Genomic DNA, 21,718 nt, shown 5'->3' on the forward strand with positions numbered 1-21,718 from the left:
TATTACATTTTTTGTCAGTTATTTTTATTTTTGTCAATTATATTATTGCATTATATAAAAAGATACAAAAGAAATTTATCTACACTGCCGAATGTAAATATTAGTCTATTTAGTCTATTAGTCTATTAGTCTATTTGTCATATTTTGTCAATATCAGCGTTACTCGTGTAAGACATAAAAGCTTTTCATTAAGAACGTAATCTTATTCGTAATTGAATATTCGTTACTGAACATTGTCTTATGTATGTTTTCTGTTCCTCAATTTCATCAATTTCACTGTTTGAATACGATAAATTTGCGCGCGCTCGTATATACGAAAATCGAGCGCTCCTATTGGTGCAATATATTCCGAAGTTAAATCGAGCGTGACTATTGGTGCAGAATATTGTCAAATAAAATTGAGCGTTTCTATTGGGGTTCCTATTGGAGCGTTCCTATTGTTACGTCAAATGGAGCTTTCCTATTGGTCCGAAATATTAGGAAGTCTTAGTTTCGTGTCGTGAGGTGTCATTGTAGTCTTGAAAGTCGTGGAGCGAAAATTCGACTCGTCGACCGTTACCTTGTCATTATTAGTACTTTGATTTCGACTTTATCAACATTTCTACACTTCTATCTGCTTCATTTAAATAGTACGTTCGTATTTAATCACTTATTAATCATAATCTTAGTAAAATTAAGAAATTTTCTTTTATTTTCATCATTGACTGCGTACTTGACAAGTTACAATCGTCGATAGCTCATATTATCGGTCTTTGAGGTATAATTTGGGTTACATTATTACTTTATTTCACTGTAATTGGTTTCATTATTGTAAACTATACATTTCTTCTTGACTGTATTTCTGATAGTTAAAATGATCGAAAATTCATATTACCGGCCTTGAGGCAGACTGTGGATTTTATTATTCCTTTATCTTACTGTAATTTGTTTAGTTATTGTAATGTTATTGTAAATTATTGATTTTTTGCCATACATTTATTTGAAATTGTTGTTTTTCTTTTGTACAGATTATTGGCTGGTCATGTGACTGGAAAAATAGAGGTTCACATTACAGACGCCACAGATGATTAATAATCGATAATTCGAACTGATACGAAATGGATGACACATTGATTAATAATGAATTCGTTGGTTTCCCATGCAGATTTGGTAATGATCGAGTTATTATAACAAAGCAGACATATGTACGTGATTATTTTCTCTTTTCATTGGATCAATGATAATATTTGCTGTATAATTACTATGCGACTTACAATTGATATATAGACATTATTTTCTAAATAATTGCATAATTTGTTGAAAATATTAAGATGAAAAAATCACTTTTCAACGATTAATGTTTTATATCAATATATATCAATAAATATTTGAAAATATATTAGAAGATATTTTGCAATACATAAGCAGTTTGAATTGTGTGTCAAACTCGGGTGTCGGAGGCGTCCCGGGACGTTTTCTCTAGTGTAGGTCCTTGCGCCCGAGTCTTATGTGTGAGAATCGTGCAGTGAATATGTTGGTGTGCATGTTTTGTCATTTTTTAAATATAGAGCTAGGTAGGATAGGTAGCACATTTTCTGGTGTGTCTGTCAATTATAAGTAGGTAGGGTCGGGCAGGTTGACACAGTCTCTGGTCGGGTAGGCGCGTTTTCGCTTGTTCAACCAGTTTCAGGAAATTTCGTTCGAAAAATCGACGGTGAAGCTAGGCACGAATGGAACATGCCATCGTCTCTGGCTTTACCTATCGATATTTTTAATTTCGCGGTCGCGATCGCGAGTGGGTTTCGACACGAACGTTTACGTATTGCTCGAGCATGCACATGCGAACGGACAGCGATCTGCATGATGCCAACGTATATGTCGACCCATCGTCATGTTGGGCTAATCGCGGTCTTTAAAATTAACGTTGCGAGTCTAAATTTCGTGTTATCAATTAGAGTTACTGATTACTGAAAAAGTACTGATTTCGGTTTGGATTAGCGTTACGATGGGAAGATGATCGCGTTTGCTTTAGCGTTGCGAGTTATAAGATGTCGCGATTGTTCTTAGTATTTTCTATCGTGAATTATTAGAATTTGTCGAAAAGTTCTTTTATTTAAAGGCGAATTAAAATGACACGTTAGTTTTGAATTAATTTTTTTTTTCATTTATAGATAGTAACTTTATATTAAAATCATTTTAAGACATAGCGTTGCGTTGATTAATTGTCGCGTTCTTATACGTAGCGTTGCGTCTATGAAATGCCCAAATTTCTTCCACTGGGTTTGGGACATATAATTACTAATTGTATCATATAATATGATATAATTATGAATTATATAGCAAATAATATGAGTTAATTGGCTGCTATCTCGATTATGTTTTTTGTACTATTTCTAACTCTGCTTTGTGTCATCGTACAAAATTATAGTTATAGTACAGAATTATATTACAACAATTAATTTCTCTTTCTTAGGCAACTTACAATTAGTTTCATTATTGCGCGATTTTGTCATTCTTATATTTGTCTATCTCGAATAGAAAAATAGATATGAACTTTTCCATAGAACTGTACAGTTAGATAGGTTCTTGTAGCGTGGAACTCGATAGATTCTTGTCTATGCTAGTGTGCAACCAAACAGGATAGATCCCTAATTTTATGGGTCCTTGTATATGCTAACATCAATTAAACTCAGCACTTGGTTGCATGGTGCAGCACTAGTCCGGGAGCAACCACCTCTATAAGCGTGAGCACTCTTATTTCCTTTCTAGTGATGTGAACGAGTGTGTGCTGTTTATTGTGAAGTTTAACAGTTTAACTCCGTTTTCGTTTCAACAAACAAAGACTTCTAATGCCTTAAGGAAAAGTGTTTTATACAATTGAAACAAGAAATGACATATATTTATCTATATATATATTTTGGTTAAACTTCGGTTTAATGGTTATAAACTCGAGGACATATACACATAACTTTTGAATTACTGTGCTTCTAAAGTTAAGAGTTGCATTTTTTGAATTTTACACATTGAAAACTACTACAGTCATTTTATATCCATTAAAATGTATTCTTCAAACTTAACAAACTCCTTAACCACGCAAACTATAATTGGACTTGGTATGGTTAACTTTTAATAGATGCTTATAAAGGGAATGATAAAGAAATTTTTTGAATATACGTATATGTACTATAGTAATAATTGAAAATGGACACTTCATGGACGAACACTCGTGACGCTTTAAAAGACTTTGCAAATATGTTAAAGTGTAACAAATGGTAATATTTTACTTAAAACAATTAACAAACTTATATTTATATTGTCTTTTAAATTTTCTCAAATTTGTGTGTGTGTGTGTGTCATTTATATATATATTATTTTTAAGTTCCATTATTTATTTGCTGTATGAAGATAAAATTTGAACTTATTTTTGCAGTCTTATTAAAATTGTTTTTAATATTACAGTTAAAAAATATGTCCAAAAATTAACATGCCTGATTAATTATAATAATACATTTCATATGTCTTACATAGTTTATCTCATATATTTAGCATTTTTTAAAATGTATAAACAAGTATGTTATAATTTTCTTTACTTTTTTTGTGTAGTGGAAATGAGCCAATAAATGCAACAAGATACACCAATTGTGGTCATTTCTTTTGTAAACAGTGTGTTGGGAATGATTCACTATGTATAATATGTAAGGTACCTGTACAGCCCATTGAAATATGTAGCGATCATGTAATTGGGAGTCTTGTATCTCACTGCAATAATATCGCAGAAATAATACAGGAAAGGTATTATAAAAGTCAAAGAATAAATTTTCATATTTCTGTATTTGCATTCTTTAGGATATATTTAAATTGTTTCAAATATGCAAATAAGTGTATCTAATCTTATGAGACTTTATTAATATCTGATTATAATTAATTCCAAAATTTTATACTAAATATGTCTTATACATACAAATAAAATTTTAATATGATATGCTCTACTCAATTTTAAATTAACATAAATTTAATAGAGATTTATGGAATGCAGCCACTACTTCAAATTCGATACAGTCACCTAACAGAATCAATTCTACAGTATGTAATTTAAAATATCGCATACCAAAAAAAAATATTAATAAACAGAACAGTAAAGGAGAAACACAATTACATACTGCGTGTTTGAAGGTAAATTTTTGATGCTCATATATATAATATAATATAATAAACAATTAAAAAATAAAAGATATGATTAAACTTATGAAATGAACATTAGGGGAAGATACAAGAAGATCATATAAAATTTCTATTAGCTGCTGGTGCAAATCCAAATACAAAGGATTATAATGGTTGGACTCCTTTGGTAATTATTACATTATAAAATAACTTTTTAAATTGAATATGAATAATGAAAATATAATTTGTGCAGCAAGAAGTTGTAAGTTATGGTTATAGCGACATATGTTATTTACTACTAAAATGTGGTGCATTACCAAATACACCTGGTGAAGGAAACAGAACGGCGTTACACGAAGCTGCTAAAGCAAATAGATTGTCAGAAGCAAAACTGCTATTAAAATATTCAGCTAACAAAAATGTGTATGATGATTATGGAAAAAGACCTATGTATGTGTTACTTAATATTGATTTATTAAACTGTCGAAGTAAATATTCTATATATTATATACACATATGTCGATATTCTCAATATCTGTACAAAGTTGTTAGCAATATAATAGTTATTATATATGTAAACTTCTGTTCTTATTATCATTCTATATTTTCATTTCATGTTATATGTTGTATTTTAGAGATTATTGCGAGCCACACAGTAGGATGTGGAATATTTTGAAAGATGAAAATGAATTGGATAATGTACTTGAAACCACCAAAGATCTTAGTCATACTTTAAATAAATCACTTTCCATGGCATTTGACACGGTTGTTATATATATATCAGATTTACAAGAAAAGAATAAAAGATATCTGAATGAAATAGCGTCAAAGAATAAAATTAAAATTGTATCTAGATTTCAGTATGTGGATGATATTTTTAGTCATTTTATAGTATATAGTATTATATTACATCTTTAAATGTAGGAGATTATAAATATTACATAATATATTGTAGATCATCTGTGACTCATGTCATAGTAGAAGCTAATAGTGAAAATGTCGTACAACCGTCATATGACGTAATGATGGCACTTTTACACGGATCTTGGTTACTTAATACCGAGTGTAAGTTTGTTTCTAGATTAATACCTTGTGTACAGTTATACAAATAAATTTTTATAGCATCCTTTGTCATAAAAGGGATTCAATTAGGAATGGATATAAGCGAAATACTAAAAGGAGATTTAGAAATATTTGAAGTTAGTGGCACACCGATTAAAGGTATCCCAAAGAAAGCTAGAGAAAATGCACAAAAACAGGTAAAACTAATTGCAAACACATTGTGCAGGAAAATTAAATAATACATTGAATGTTTCTGGTTATCCTTTTAGAATCCAGGTCTCTTCAATCGATGTTATTTTTATTTTGCGTGGCAGTCAAAAAACGTTTATGCAAATGGTATACAATTAACAAAAGAGGCATTAACAGCACTAGTACAAGAGGGTGGTGGAACAGTTTTGAAAAGAGAACCAAATCCAGAAAATATAAAAGATCAGGGATTATTTATTCCTTTTCACATTGCGAACGAACCTACTCATTCTTTATATAAATGTACACATTATATCATATATGTACCAGAAAGAGATGAACCACGTATAAAATATAATATGCCTCATATAAAAACACTTCCGCTTATATGGCTAATTGAATGCATAGAAAAATTTACATTAATCGATCCATTGCATTTAGGTCTACTTAAACTTTAATTATTATTATTATTACTATTATTATTACTATAATTATTATTATTATTACATGTTTTGTGTATGTAATTGTATTTTGTGTCTATAATTGCTGTACTAGAACTAATAAAGAAGTGCTATTAACTAGTAAAGTGTAATTTTTATATTGAATAGAATATTGTATATTTTGATATAATTAAATATGTTGGAGAATTTGAAAAATGTGACGAATTATTTAAATATACTAAAAAAAAATTTGTTTTTACAATTAATAGTCTTGTAGAATATTGAAACAAATAATAGGGTTTCAAGTTATTTTCTTGTTTGAACTTTTTAAGGAGACGTATGTTAATGTAGTACTATGATTACGAAGGATTGACCGTTGCGCAAAGAACGATAAATTCCAAAGGGAAATATCGTACGGTATCCCGTACATTTACGGGTAAAGTACCGCTAGTCGTGCACATATACTTACATCTACATGCGGTGAGAAAGAGAGAACGGAAGAAAAAAGTTATAGGGGAGTGAGAGAGAGGCAAAGAGGAAGAGCAGTGCGAACATGAAAGATAGGGAAAAGAGAGATTCCGATATAGTTGAGATCAGATAATGAGGAAAATCGAATATAAGTAAAAATTAATAAATTAGAGAATATATAAAGCAATAAATAACATAAGACAGTAATTAAATTTAATGAAAGAAAACCGAGTATAACGATCATCATCGAAATGGTTCACGCCTATTTGTGTTATATGTTAATGCTATTACACTAATTTTATTGATAATATATGCTAGTAAATGGCTCATTCTTCATGGTTTGTAAACATACTTTGATTCAAAGCTGTTTGTTAATCTATTGTCAAATAAGTGAGTAAGGTAAACAGGAAAGAAACATGTATATATTACGGATTACTAATAAATTGTAATAGCAGAATTGTACATATTTAAAATATCGTGCATAAATATCTGATGTTAATGCCAACAACCCTTCCCCCTCTTTTTGAGTAATTCTTAGTGAGGTCGTCGACGATCGTTCTCTCTATTTCTCCGCCTTCGTTCTTTTCTCTCCTTTTTCTGACTGGCGTAAAAGAGGGGACCCGCACCCTGACCCACAAGTGGGCCCCGGTACCTCCTCAGTCAGTCAGTCAGTCAGTCAAACAAGTCTAACAGGCAATGCGGGCCCACATAATACCGTGGCTGCCGAACTCGCGGTAAAGTAGTTTGACACGCACGTGTTCGAACCGGGTAACGACACAGTGTGTCTTTCTTTAACTGTTTTTGCGGTTACCTTTTTAAATTGAAGAAAAAGAAGCGGAAAGAAAGAAAAAGAGGAAGCAAGAGACAGAGAGAGAGAGAGAGAAAGAGAATGAGGAAAGCGAAGATGATACTAAGAACAGTCCCTGGGGGCATCGTCCTTTTCCTCCTACTTAGCGGATCGATCGCTGCTCAGGACGACGATTCTTTGGCTGGCACTTTCTTGTCAGGTAAATCAATTATTTCTTCTCACTTGGATACTATTGCATTTGTAATTATATACTCCTGTAAATTTAACATTTTCATAATATTTCGTTCTCATTCTTGAATCGTTTTTTACTTTTATTTGCGCTTTTTAATTTTTACACACAACATACACACATATACATATAGCTTGATGTATCAGCTGCGAACAATAAATGATAAAGAATATCTAATTCAATCTTATATTATTCCATATATTTCTCGATTTATTAAATGTCTTTCTTAAATTTTACTTATCTATTTATTTTTCCATTCTTAGAACGAGTTGTTCGCTATATAATTTTATATAATTTTTAATTTATTTATTCTGCTTTCTCCTTCCCTGTAGAGAGATTTGTTATGCTATTTAGCTTATGAGTAAATAGCGATATATCTAAAGTATTGTCTCAAGAAATAGAAAGAATTTTCAATTACCAAATTTGAAATGTACATTTTCCCTCGTGGTACAAAGAAATTTTTGATCGATTATATAAGTAACGACATTTAGTAAAAGTATATAGAAAATAACTGCAAATAAAATTAGTTCGTTGCAGAGGAGGTTTCGAGAAATAGAAATTCGCATGCGTGAATGTATGCTGTGTACGCTTGTATAGATAGTATCTGGAAGGATGTGATTGTCCTACTTAGGAGTTGTACAACGCTATGCGGATGACGCTCAAGTTCACTGTTGGTGAGAAGGCCATTGGCAAACTTGAAAAGTACGCGATGATACATATGTATATACTACGTACGTAATTAGCAATTGTTCGAATTTCCTGTCTTAATGAAAAAAATGAGAACTAAAATATTTTAGATGCTTCACCAGCTTGTCGTTACGTTGTATCTTTTTTTTTAAATGATTCATTTTTAAATGACCAATACAAAGATATAATTCAAACATTATGTAACAAGCATTGATTTTCAAATATTTTGATATTCAAAATATACAGGGCGAATCATTTAATTTTATCACTTTAAATTTGCTTTAAAAGTGGTTATATAAAAAATCTTTTTTCAAACAAAAGTTCTATGGTATCGAGGGGATTGTGTAATATAATAATTAGTCTTTTGTTATCTCCCTCCTTTATTTGCATGTAAAAGTTAACTCGAGTTCCACGAATGTAACGTATAATACTTGCATAAATTATGAAGGTATATGGGTCAAAGAAGCAATAATTATTCTTTAAATGATCGTCTATATAAATAATTCTTAAAGTCAATGCAAGTGTGTGATCGCAGTAATTCTATCGTTCGTATGTTCGTGCATCGTTGGCAGCTCGCGATAAACTTCATTTTTCGCATATTCTCGGAAAAAGTAGTCTAATGAGGATCAGGTCCGGAGAACGAGTCGCTTACGAGTCCTGCAGTTTCAATCCATTCAAGGTTCAAGGTTCAAACCTTACACATTCATTGTACACAGCAACTGTTGTATTGGTAACACATTGTTAAAAGAGTTTCGCATGATAAATTATTTAACAAAGTGACAGTGTTTCAGATACAAAGATAGAACATTTCTGTCCTATCAGTGAGCCAACAATAAAATTTACTCGTCTGAAGTTTGTAAATGTGAACGTGTGAATAGGATATTTGGTAAAAATATATTATTTTCGTTTATGTAAAATATCTTCGGAAACCATTGACAGAGTATCGCAAGTTTTCCAAAATCTTCTTCGTCGCAGTGTTTCACGTGCTGATAATGCATTCGTTGTGATCAGTGAATTGAATCGATTGCCATGATTGCTCGTAGCAATTATAGTATTAAAATACCTTTCGTTTCTTACTATTTTTAGTCGTTTTACGTCTTGTATTGAGAAATTGCTAGATTTTCCAAACATTTCACTAAGCATTTAAAGCAAACAATATTTTAACGCATACAGCGATTCGCACTCATAAAATTGTCTTCACAAGCACCGTAAACGACGTCTGTATCTCGGTGTTTCACTATTGCTTAATTTCATTGATACAGAAATATTTTTCACGTTTACTTCTGTACTTTAATTTACTACCAATAACTTTGCTCTAGATGTCTAGTCGTGTTTGTAAACGCTCTAGTCCCCTTTTGCATAGAACGACGAAATATCTCGTCACGTTAGGTCTTCGATGACACGATTTGAACGAGATACCTCGCAATGCCGTGTCGTTCATGTGATATTTTGTACTTGGTATGTCGCGACGTAATATCGTTCGTGTGACGCTTTGGGCGAGATATGTCGCACATCTTTTCATTAGAATTCGAGGTATCTCGTCCATAAAAGTCAATTCGCAAAGCACTGCGTTTGTGAACATCGAAAAACGGGGACGCGAGTTATTTCGTTCAATTCGTTACTTCGTAGAATAAAACGTTCTTTTCGAGAATATAAAGCTTGAATATCAGTCTAGTGCGTACATATTCGTCAAATATATCGTTAAACTATATCGTTAAAATTTGATGTTCTTTTTATTTTGGAAACATATTTCTAGTTCCAACGAAGACGTAAAGAAAAAGTACTAGTTCAAGAGCAGATAATTTCGTCTGATCAGTTACCTTCATATAACAGAGAATTATCTTTCCATGCAATTTTCTAGAGTTGAAAAGATGTAGATACGACGTTAACGCAATCGTACAACGCTAATTGAATATGTCTACGGAATATAGATGTGAATTTATTATCGATCTAAGACAATTATGTTAGAAATGGCACGTATGGTATCAAAAACGGTCATGCGATTAAGCCAAGCTGTTTAATTAACTACCGTTATGTTTGTTTGGGCCGTTATGCCTGCTAAAGTGAAAACACCTAGAAGTCTACGCTATGAGACGAATTTCTTGAAATTTACTTACTTAATCATTGGAAAAATCTAACGATCGTTGTTCATTAGCTCAAAATAAAAAGTTGTACATTTTTCCTTCGCTGTAAATCGTTGATTTAAATAATATACGTATATTTTCAATCGTATGGCGCGTTCGTCTCATTTGTAAGAACGTTGCGACAGTTGCGAAGCGTATTTGTGAAACGGCACAGTAAAAATTCTCAGCCAAAACACACTTTCTGCTTCAGGTAGTTATCGTGGAAAGACTTAAACGTGTAGTTTCATTTAATAGGCAAAAGAAAATAAGTTATCGTCACTTTTTAAATAAGGAGATACGCTCCAAATTACATAATTTGGCCTTATTTTAATCAGAAAAACGTAGTCACTTGGATAAACGTTTCACTTGATAAAGATGAAAAATGAAAAAAGTCTATTCTTGCGTTAATACCGTGTCATCGATACGTTTCTTTCGATCAATTCGACTCTCCGAACTCTTGCTCCTTCGCTCGTGATGTCCTTTTCTACGTTCGGGGAAATCTCGAGCCTAATAATAATTAGGATCGATACACTGGATTTTTTGGGCATTTGTCCAATTTTTACCGCGTTTATTTGGTCTCCATATCGGCAACATTTTTAAAGAAATTGTTTTCCACGATGGCTTCTCACTCCGTAAATTGAATTACATCCTCGTATCATTATCACTTCTGTATTGATTCATCATCCTGCTTTATGGCTGGTTGTAAATGTTTCGAAATTAGTTCCCCTTTCCACTTTCTTGATACACACTCCAACTCTTCTATCGCCAGAATGAATGCTAAATTTACTCTCGTCAGCAAAGATAATGTTATTCTCCCATTGACTTTCTTTTGAAATAAGCTCTTTTACGAACTAAGATATTTTTCGTCTCTTGAATCAATGAACGACCTTCTTCTGACAATGTACATATTTGTCCATTGTAGTCCTCTCTCTGCAATCTTTCGTTTCTAATCGTTTAACGTTTTTTTGAGAATGCACTGATTCTGCGTTCCTTCTTCGGCATTGCTGTCAATTTTCAAGCATTTATCCGGAAGCGGTTCTTCCATAATTTTTCCCATAACAGTGGTGAGCGAAGAGGACAGTTTCAAGGAATTATTAATTTCGTTTAGAAGTTCACCAACTGTCAAGATCAAATTCAATCACGCTTGACCATTTCATTTTATAAGTGGAGCGTAAGATTACGTATGCAGGAATTTCTCTTGACTCACCGTGCCTTCGCACCTGTACCCGATAGTTGATGTTGAATTTATAATACACGTGTTACTCATTATCGTGCATAAAAATATCTCGCAAGTAATCTTAGCAATAAGATATTATTAAACAATTGTCGTTTCCATTGAGTCAAAAATTGATAAATATCAAATGCTCGAGTATAATATTAGTAGAATTTCTAGCGCGATCGACGCTCTAACTTCGCTAATTTTTTAATATTTGTACTAAAATTTATGTGTACATCTTTACAAACTTTCTTAGAACTTTCTTTTTTACATATTGTTACTAAATTATAATATGTAAAATACCCCATTTTAAATACCTTGAATATTCTTAGATGCGTAAAAAGTCCATTTCCTAAAGTTGTTTGGTATCAAGCAAGTCATAACACGTCAGTAGTAATCCTTCCGTCGTGAGTAGAGATTTTAATGATATTTGCATCTTCGACACGAACGTAACGATCCAGAAATGTGGTGGACAGGTACACGAAGTGACAGGAATTTCATTAAATAGATCTCACGTGGATGTTTTTATTTTTTCTCAGGTCTATTAGATTCCATAACAAGTACAGCCAACAGTGCAGACTGCCCAGGTGTGTGTGTACACGCATTTGCAACGTTAATATGTTACGAAGTTCTTGAAGATGTAGAGTGCCCTACTAGTATGCGATGTTGTATCGAGGCACCTATAAATGGTACCGGAACTTCTGAAAGTGCCGCCCCTCCTCATGGCGATGACTCTACTTCAACTATTATCACTACCGTTAAGACAACGACAACTACGAGCACAACAACACCTTCAACAACTACAGCACTTACGACCGTATCTTCAACAACTTCCGTAAAAGCTACTTCTGTATGTTCACAAAATCGTATTCTTCGAAACAATAAATATATTTATTATGTCGTATAAGTAATAAATGCATGTTTGATATCTCAAACTTGACCACTGACGTCTTCAGCGTAATTATTATTACAGAATAAAGAATACACGGAATGTCGTTTCTTTAAAAGTGATCGGATTCATATCGCAATTGCCTCGTTAAATAGTGGAACTATTATTGTCGAAAAATTGATACGCACGCGAATAGATATATTCTTTAATATCTGAAAATAAGGACTAAAAGTATATAAACACTTTACTTATTTTTCAGGAAAGTCAGAAAGAAGCAGTGAATAAAACATCATGTATGTATTTTTTATCTTTAACTATATATTAAAAAAGCGAGATGTTATAGTAAAATATAAAATCTTTATATACCTTCTAAGCTTCAAGTAACAATCCTTTTCAAGTTTCGAATTTTGTAAAATTGTACGATATCTTTCCATTTTTTTTTCTGAAATTAACAATTAAATTTTCATCCAACTGGTACATAATCACAGTTAACGATTAGAGTGGCTATTCAATCGTCAATTAGATCATTGGTTAATCATTGCAATCTTCTTTCTTGTGAGACTGACGTTTTAATCTCTAATGAGTATCACCTCGGATCTCGTATGAATCGGTTTTAATTGTTAATAGCGTTCATTTAATATAACATACATTCTTAAATGTCAAATAGAACTCAATTTCGAATTTAATAACTTTTAACTTGTAACGATTAATTTCTTCTAATCGTAAGCATCGGTCAGTTAAAACGAACGAGGTAACTTTTACCAATGGCTTTTAATCAACCAGTGCCCGATCCTTTCTCAAGTAAAGTCATTTAATATTTTGCAATCAACGATCCAACAGTACTTATCACATAATTATTTTCTTTTAGCAAAAACGTGTTCAGGAATTTGTATGGCGGAGAGAATCGCCGATTACTGCGATGCGGTTCTGGTAATAGACACCCTTTGCAAACCAGGATATAAATGTTGCGTATCCAGAGATGCGTTTGGGGATTCACCTCCTCCGGAACTACTAGTCATTGACCGAACGAATTCAAGTCGCATCGATGAAAAGACTGGTCTCAATACATCTTACAAAGGTTCTTCGCCTTTTACGACTGTAAGATCAAATATGATTACTTCTACGAGCATAGCTAGCACTACGATAGCAACGACTACTACGATAGCGAAACAACCAACAACTACGACAAGACCAAAGATTACGGTGAGAAAACCGTGTAAAGGTGAATGCGTTAGTGGCTTCTTCGCTCTTTTATGCGATAAAGTGGATGGAGAAGCTGAATGCCCCGATGATGGATCTTGTTGCGTTATCGACGCTTTCTTAAAAACTGTAAGAAAGTAAAGTGGTTGAAAAATTAATGTTTCTTAAGAGACAACTTCGTATTTACGACCATAATCCGATTGAACAGGAAACGACAACAACAACGACGGTTGGACCAACCACGAAACCGCCGGAACCAAAATTACAACCATGTCCCGGATTTTGCTTGTTAACCATTATGGCAGCCTTCTGTGAACGGCCAAACGCAATAATAGCGAAGACTTCGACTTGTCAATCCGGATATATTTGTTGTGACAACACGAAAAGCTCGCCGCAGGTGATTCTATTTCTTTTTTACGGTAGAACCCTTTCAATGGAACGATTAAATTGAGGCAAGTAAGATATTGGATAACCCATACGAAAAAGAAAATTGAAATTACTCGCACATAGACAGTAAACGTAGTGACACCATCTTCTCCGTATCAGACACCAAGGCCAAGGCCAAGGCCCACACCGAGACCATCGATTACTACAGTTTCTTTACCACGAGACACACGCGCAGAGTGTCCTGGATCGTGTATTGTTTCCTATTTATCATTCACTTGTTTCAGTAAGTATTTACCCTTCTCTTTTGTTACTCCTACTTTATTCGTTTGAAAACTTATCGTTACCATAAAATATTAATTGCGTATGTTATACAGCTAATAACCTCGTTAACGTTGATACATTTTTCGCAGATATGTTTTCGCTATATCTGCATCGTGTATTTCGAAATCGTCTCGCTCTTATATTCATCGATAACATATAATGTAAAATAATAATAATAATAATAATAATAGTTATAGACTCCCTTAGAAATTCATTTACAGATCCTTTATTTAATTTCTTCTTAGCTTGTGGTAAATTTTATTTTTTATTTTATACGTACTGTCTTTTAAGCGACTTTCAATTTTAAAGAAGCGAACAATTTGCTTTGAAAGTCTTAGTAATTTTAATTAGGGTAACTACTGATAAACTCGTTAGCTGGACAATTAGAATTCAATTGACATTTCCAAGGAAAAGAAGACTTCCTTTCGTCGATTCCGTTGATCAGAAATTACCCAGAATTCTAAATACCAATCCACTGAAGGTCAAGAGCACACGTTTAATATTCTCTCGGCGCACTTTTTCTTGAAAATTCCTTTTCTTCGGTTTGACAACGACACAGTACTTCAGGATTGACTATTCGATTATTGAATCGTGACAACTGATTTTCTAATTTATCCTTTAGAAACTCTTATTTTATGACGTTATTTCTTTACGCTATTGAGGGCGACAGACACGAGTTTCTAAAAACTCTGACTAAACAATTCTGTCTTGATGCGTTTTGGCATGCCTAAGCAACGAATAAAGACTCAAAAATGAAAAATAATTTTAGGGACGATACTACGAATTATTTGATCTGCTTGTACACATTCTGACGATAATGGTTCTGTATTTATACGTGGCTAGATGAACGGTGTATCAAAGCGACATGATTTATTATTCACTGTAAGGATGCAAAAAGTTAAATCTATCTTTGCTTGAGCCTCTTTAATTAGAAAAATGCTAACCCTCGTACAAAGCCTCCTTTCAAGTCGTTTTCGGCCCTCCTTTATTCGAAAAATTCGATAAGGTAAAGATAAAAATTGCAGTAACGTGAAAATTTTAACGCTTTCCTTGAGTTTCCAGTTACCGAGATTCGACTTTATTATGAATTTTTCCGTTTTTTAAGATAATGATGCAGCACAATTTTCGAAAGGACGGATAGCTTTAAATCTTTAAAAGTTATAAAACTTCGATTCGTGACTCGTACAACTGTTGTAAAAATACGTAAAATTCAATTAGTTTTGTAATATTTATCTCCATTCCTTCTGCCTATTTCGCTGATCTTTTAAAAGTTTGTGTAGAAATTTAACGTCGGATTTTATGAATTTGTTACGTATGAATAACATTTCTCATTGCTTTTTCTTTTCTTTATAGGAAACGCTGAACTGACGAATTTGTTTAAATGTAAGAAACAAGGGCATCAATGTTGTGCTCCAAAATCATTGATACGAGAAATCAACGGTGGAAATTCTAGCGAAGCAATTTTGACTAATAGAAATGACACCATGTATGTTACTTCGAGGCCATACACGACACCATTTACAACAGCTATATGTAAGTTATACATTGATAACATTCAAGTTGAAGATTTATTCAAGATATTCCTACGAGCGATTTTTAATTTATCTTGTAATATTGAAAGATTTCGTACAACATACTACCGCATACGACGTTGTATTTATCCATAATCGTGTATTGTCTTTTAATACAGGAATGGAGAATTTAAGCAAAATTTATTTATATGTAAAAAATTACGCTAACTTTGTAGATGAAACAACAACGATGATGACAACTATGAGAAGCCCCGTGTACAGTAAATACGTGTGTGGTGTAAAAGGAACCTCCCGCGGACCGATTCAAGCACGTAGTCTTGAAAGAGGAGCACGCGTTGTCGGAGGGGAAGATGCAGATGCCAATGAATGGTGTTGGCAGGTTGCCCTGATTAATTCCTTGAATCAGTATCTCTGCGGTGGTGCACTCATCGGCACGCAATGGGTCTTGACAGCTGCACACTGTGTAACAAAGTAAGTTTTATCGTGATCAGTATGTTTTGAATTTTAATACATTTACCGCTATATAATATTAACCTACTTACTATAATCTTTCAAAACGTTGTAAAGTTACAGACAATGAAAAAGTGGACATTTAAAATGATTATATTACCTCGTTTTTACTTGTAGTATTGTACGATCTGGGGATGCGATTTATGTAAGGGTAGGTGATCACGATTTGACGAGAAAATATGGAAGTCCTGGTGCTCAAACTCTGCGAGTGGCAACCACTTACATTCATCATAATCATAACAGTCAGACTCTTGATAACGATATAGCGCTATTAAAGCTTCATGGACAAGCAGAGCTTAAGGACGGTGTTTGCTTAGTATGTTTACCTGCACGAGGGGTTAGTCATACAGCTGGTAAACGATGTACCGTCACTGGTTATGGATATATGGGAGAAGGTAAGATTCCCGTATTGTTTTTGTTCATTATACATATGTATGTACACGTAGCAAAGTTCCGAACAAATTGAAACTTTTTAACAAAATCTTTCATCAAAGTTAGTAGTAAATAGATTTTGTTATTATGAACGTTGTCTGTTGCTTATTTCTGCATCGACCGATTTCGATGAAATTGTCGGCATGTACATACGTATATAAGTTGACATAAATTGACATAAATTGCCAGGTATTTTATTACAGCGCGTACTACGACTGTGCGTAGTTAACTTTTACTTGATGAGTACAATAAAGAGTCATTTTCTTTGCGAAGTAAAGCATATTACGCTTAATCAAGATAATTTCTACATAATTCTATCCACTTTTACCAATTTCATATTCCTGAATATACGTATATATTTTCCTATATTTTCGTATATTTAATAAGGTGTGTCTACTTCTGTATGTAGCTGGTCCTATTCCGCTTCGAGTACGAGAAGCTGAGATACCAATTGTAAGCGACGCAGAATGTATACGTAAAGTGAACGCCGTAACTGAAAAAATTTTCATTTTGCCAGCAAGTAGTTTTTGCGCTGGTGGCGAACAAGGAAACGACGCATGTCAGGTAATATTAATTCTGTTTTATATATATACATACCATACAGTGAAATCTCCGTATTCGCGAAAATAACTCACAAAATCGATTGCAAATATAGCTGATAGTAGTAGTGTACACCACATACGATATTCATCTATGGCTCATTTATTAATCAAGCGCAATTAGATATTAACAAAGGTAACCAATAACTGTATAAAATAATACAAATTCTGTGATAATGATACAATTCCTACGTGATAAAGTGAAATGACTTTTACTTTTTTTAAACAGAATGGAAAGATATTTTCTACATAGATGAGAAATGAAAAAAATAATAGTTCGTACATTTCATGATATTTACTATTTATTTGCAAATATAGTAGTATATTTTATTGGTTAAGTTAATACAAGCAAAAGCACTGTTTATATTTCACTTAAACAATTATGTATAATAATTGCAAAAGCTAATATTTGATAGGGCGACGGTGGAGGTCCTTTAGTATGTCAAGATGACGGATTCTACGAATTAGCTGGACTGGTGTCATGGGGTTTTGGCTGCGGAAGATTGGATGTTCCTGGAGTTTATGTCAAAGTTTCGGCGTTCATTGGTTGGATCAACCAAATTATTTCCGTAAATAATCTTTAGCTTTTTTATGTTCTATTAATAAAAGTTAAAGTATTTATTTATTAAGGAAACATTGTAGTACCTTTACGCGCTTGATGACGTAACATCATTATGTTACGTATCCAGCAAAGATATCTAAGAAACATCTTTTTAAATATTATTTAATTATATCGATTAAAATATATGAGAAGAAAGAAAAATCTTTTTGACGCATGGTAAGAATGCAACAATTCGTGCAAAGGAATTTAAAATTCAGAATGTTACGATACTCATACTATATTTATAAATATCGTAATAATACTTGATAATTACCTTTAATAATTAAAGGTGACTAAAAATTTGTTTTAGCAATATGGTTTTATATAACTAATGCAGTAAACTTCCGTTTATCCAATTTTTGGAATACTTGAATCACCACACTTCAAACATTGAATTATTTTCGCCAAAGAAACAAAGAAAAGATAACAAATACGTATCTATAATTTTTTGTGAGCCCTAAAGTCATTAAATCTTGGTAAGTAAAAATTACGTACTTTTAAAATACCAAAAACAAACTTAATTCTTAAAATTTTAATATCATGACAACAAGGTATAAATAAACATTATATTTATTAGTTATATATAATATATTTTGTAAATTTTAATAAATCTTGTTCCTGTAATTATTCAAACATAATTTTATGATATAGGAAAAACGAAAGTTTATTGTATCTATCAATTAAATAGAATCTTTTAGAATTTAAATTTTAATGTCATTGGTAAAATATATATAATAAATAAGCTTAATCTATGATTTCCTTCTAGTAATTGTGCCATCAAGTGCGTCAATTTTAGATGAAAAAATGTTGTCTTAATAAAGATTCTTAGATAATAATGAAGATTATACAATAAATTATAAAATTATTGGTAGACATAAATTTACTCGAAAAACATTAATTAAAAGATCATATAAAAGTACAAAATACTCTAATTTTGTAAAATACTAAATATAATGTAAAAATATTAAACATTAGTGTATTATTACAATAATACATATATACGATACATATGTTAAATATTAATAAGATACATAAAACAGATTTGATTATTGTAATAATTATAGCAACCTTCGGACATTTCTTATGAATTTTGTCGAGCATAGTTTGAGTAATTAAATATAAATCTTTTTACTATGTCGCGCATAATATATGTCTGCATATAATATGCGTAGAACTACATATAACATTCTGTCAGTTGCTTGTCACTTATTTTAAACGTTAGACAAAATGTTAATAAAAAGATAAAACATAATTTTTTTGTGTCTTTACCAACAATTTTATAATTCATTGTATATATATGAGTATATACATGTCATTTATTTGTATTAAATGACATATTACAAGTGAAAGTCAATTTCATAGAAATTAAAACGGTTTTGTTAAGGCCAAAATATAGTGATATTTAATTACCATAGCAGAGAATATATATATATATATAATGTAATTTTTTAATAATAATTTATGTAAGACATTGCAACTGATATATGTATGTATGTATGTTTATTTTTATTATTATATATGTATATTCATCAGTTTTGTTTTATGAAATTGGCTCTTTATTTTATATATATGTTACGGGCGAAGGCTGCAAGACATACAAAATCGGTTTTGTCTGGGCAATGTCAGCCCTGGCAAAGACGTGGGATGAATAAAACTGTCCACATGGATTTATCATTATGCACAATACCGACTTTACATTTCAAATAAATAATAGTTTCCGACATTGTCCACTCAATGGTGAGATAGGTAATCCTTGGACTTAGACCATGTTCGCCATTGAATTATTTACCCTGTCTTTGCCAGACAGCGATATGCGGTGTGTAATGCTGATATTGCCCGAGCAAGATCGACTTCGCCTGTAACATACATATACATACATTGTTCAATATTTACATTATGTAGATTCAGTATATTTGGGGACAATATCACATTGCTTTGTACATTATTGCATCACTCATAATGTATTCTTCAAGTTATAATTATAAGAATGTTTTATCGATTTAAAAAAAGAGTGAAAATATTAAATGTGAATATCAAAGTTAGTTATTAAGTGCTTTAAATCTATAAAACATTACTGTAAAACATTATTGTAAAAAATCTTTTATAATTCAACGTAAATATTATGTACCTTTAAAAACTAGACGTTATTACAAATATAAATTTTTTATTACAAGTTAATAACATAACTTGTTATCGAATCTAGATGCATAAGAAAAAATTGCAGAATTCGGATTATTTATATATTTTTTGGTCTACGGTCTAGAGTAGAATTTAGGCTGATAATCTAACTTATTTTTAATGTCAATTATTTTTCCACAAATGCAATATAGGAAGATAAAACATTAACTTATAAAAATTGTGACATCAGTCCAATCGAAACAATTAGCCTCCCAAGATGGATCACTGGATTAATATGTAAAAATTACAAGTTACTTTAAGGACAAATATAAAGAAATTCAAAATTTTATAAGTCATTCAACGTTATTTGCGAAACCTCATAGTCAAGAATCATCTGTTTTCATCTTGTTTACGTCTTGTAAATATTATTTTTATTAGTAAGTATACGATTTAATAATTTTAAATAATTAAAATAATAATGATAATAACAATTTTAAAAGATAATAGGGAAAATGAGTATCTCGATCAGAATTATTAGCAACTTTAATTATTAACAATTCACAACTGACAGACAATAATTATTTTTAGTAACGTATAATTTATATACTAAGATCATTTTTAGTACTTAAATGTAAGATATACATAAAATAATCAAATAAATTAGAAAATTTACAATTTTGACAAAAATGTAACAATATTCTTAACCATTTTATTAACACAACAAATATATCTATGCATACATCTAAACTTCTTTACAATTGAATTTACATGAAAATTATATTTTAATAGAAAAACTAGCACCACAGCTACAACCTTGTTCAGCTAATGGATTATTAGTTATTCTAAATGCAGAACGTATCAGTTCTGTGTGATACTCTATTGTCGATCCTTTAATATATTCTAAAGATGTTGTATCTATAACTACTTTTGCACCATCCTTTTGAAACACTCTGTAATACATCATTGCATTTAATTAGCTACCAGTGACGCTATAGTCACATAAATATTTGAATTATTTTTATGACACTTACTTATCATTTTCATTTATGTTTGTATCCAAATCAAATTTATATTGAAAACCAGAACAACCTCCCCCTTCAATTGTAACTCTTAAATAAGCATTATCATCTGTAATTTCCTTTAAACGTTGAACACAACTATCTGTAATGATGATATCATTTTCGGTTTTCAGTGCACTTTCCGTTACTGTTTTATTTAATAATGAATCTGTAGACACATTGTACCACTGAGAACTACAAACAAAAATTAATTTCCAGTTCATTGCAAACATAAAATAACACTGTCAAATTTTGCCTCTTATGAATGAATCTCATATTCTATAATCAAATCAAAATTGTTTCATATGAAAAGAGATTCAAATAAATGTAATATAAATTAATAAACAAAATATTAGTTTAAAACTTACGTTAACAAACGCGAAAAATATCGATTTGCAGCAAAATTGGAAGAAACATTCCAAATCGCGCGTTTCAATTTCGCCATGTTTTCAATGTTTTGTGTGACAGTCATAAATATATAATATTATAGACGTGAATAAAATATTTATTTGACAAAAACAGATCTGTCACCTAATTCGTACAGCAGACAATATTGTAGAAAAATTCTTGATTATATATATTAGTGAATTTATTGTAGAATGCAATTTATTCCTGCAAAATACGACAACTGATGGTATATAAGAACAAAAGTAGTATTTGTTAGAATAATTGACATGAAATATTTATAACATATTCTAATTTTTCATACTTT

At 31.5% G+C, this 21,718-nt stretch overlaps 3 protein-coding genes across 6 annotated transcripts; 2 read left to right on the forward strand and 1 right to left on the reverse strand.

The window, feature by feature from the left end:
- Positions 1-8: 8 nt before the first annotated feature.
- On the forward strand, positions 9-6,750 carry LOC100749004 (BRCA1-associated RING domain protein 1). 2 transcript variants are annotated; one of them, XM_033321383.1, is made up of 11 exons: positions 9-629; positions 1,008-1,149; positions 3,583-3,771; positions 3,999-4,152; positions 4,241-4,327; positions 4,394-4,590; positions 4,776-5,000; positions 5,096-5,205; positions 5,281-5,399; positions 5,472-5,855; positions 5,916-6,750. In XM_033321383.1, the coding sequence occupies exons 2-10, from the start codon at positions 1,139-1,141 to the stop codon at positions 5,844-5,846; spliced, it is 1,467 nt and encodes a 488-aa protein (XP_033177274.1). In that variant the 5' UTR covers positions 9-629; positions 1,008-1,138; the 3' UTR covers positions 5,847-5,855; positions 5,916-6,750. The 2 variants fall into 2 exon arrangements, with proteins under 2 accessions (XP_033177274.1, XP_033177273.1); XM_033321382.1 differs by lacking the exons at positions 9-629; positions 1,008-1,149 and adding an exon at positions 3,181-3,251.
- Positions 2,872-21,693, reverse strand: LOC100748648 (iron-sulfur cluster assembly 2 homolog, mitochondrial). Of its 3 annotated transcripts, XM_033321391.1 has the most exons (4): positions 21,375-21,690; positions 20,980-21,201; positions 20,689-20,898; positions 2,872-2,883 (listed from the first exon to the last, which is right to left on the reverse strand). In XM_033321391.1, the coding sequence occupies exons 1-3, from the start codon at positions 21,476-21,478 to the stop codon at positions 20,724-20,726; spliced, it is 501 nt and encodes a 166-aa protein (XP_033177282.1). In that variant the 5' UTR covers positions 21,479-21,690; the 3' UTR covers positions 2,872-2,883; positions 20,689-20,723. The 3 variants fall into 3 exon arrangements, with proteins under 3 accessions (XP_033177282.1, XP_012242379.1, XP_033177281.1); XM_012386956.3 differs by lacking the exon at positions 2,872-2,883 and having other exon boundaries at positions 20,638-20,898; positions 20,980-21,285; positions 21,375-21,693; XM_033321390.1 differs by lacking the exon at positions 2,872-2,883 and having other exon boundaries at positions 20,638-20,898; positions 21,375-21,689.
- LOC100748461 (protein masquerade) lies at positions 6,925-17,825 on the forward strand. Its single transcript, XM_024368396.2, has 11 exons — positions 6,925-7,303; positions 11,899-12,209; positions 12,508-12,541; positions 13,117-13,577; positions 13,657-13,845; positions 13,995-14,118; positions 15,510-15,689; positions 15,904-16,159; positions 16,316-16,593; positions 17,040-17,194; positions 17,646-17,825. The coding sequence occupies exons 1-11, from the start codon at positions 7,186-7,188 to the stop codon at positions 17,811-17,813; spliced, it is 2,274 nt and encodes a 757-aa protein (XP_024224164.1). The 5' UTR covers positions 6,925-7,185; the 3' UTR covers positions 17,814-17,825.
- Positions 21,694-21,718: the final 25 nt, after the last annotated feature.

This window comes from Bombus impatiens, unplaced genomic scaffold, assembly GCF_000188095.3.
Source record: "Bombus impatiens unplaced genomic scaffold, BIMP_2.2 scf_0436, whole genome shotgun sequence".
NCBI classification, from domain to species: domain Eukaryota; kingdom Metazoa; phylum Arthropoda; class Insecta; order Hymenoptera; family Apidae; genus Bombus; species Bombus impatiens.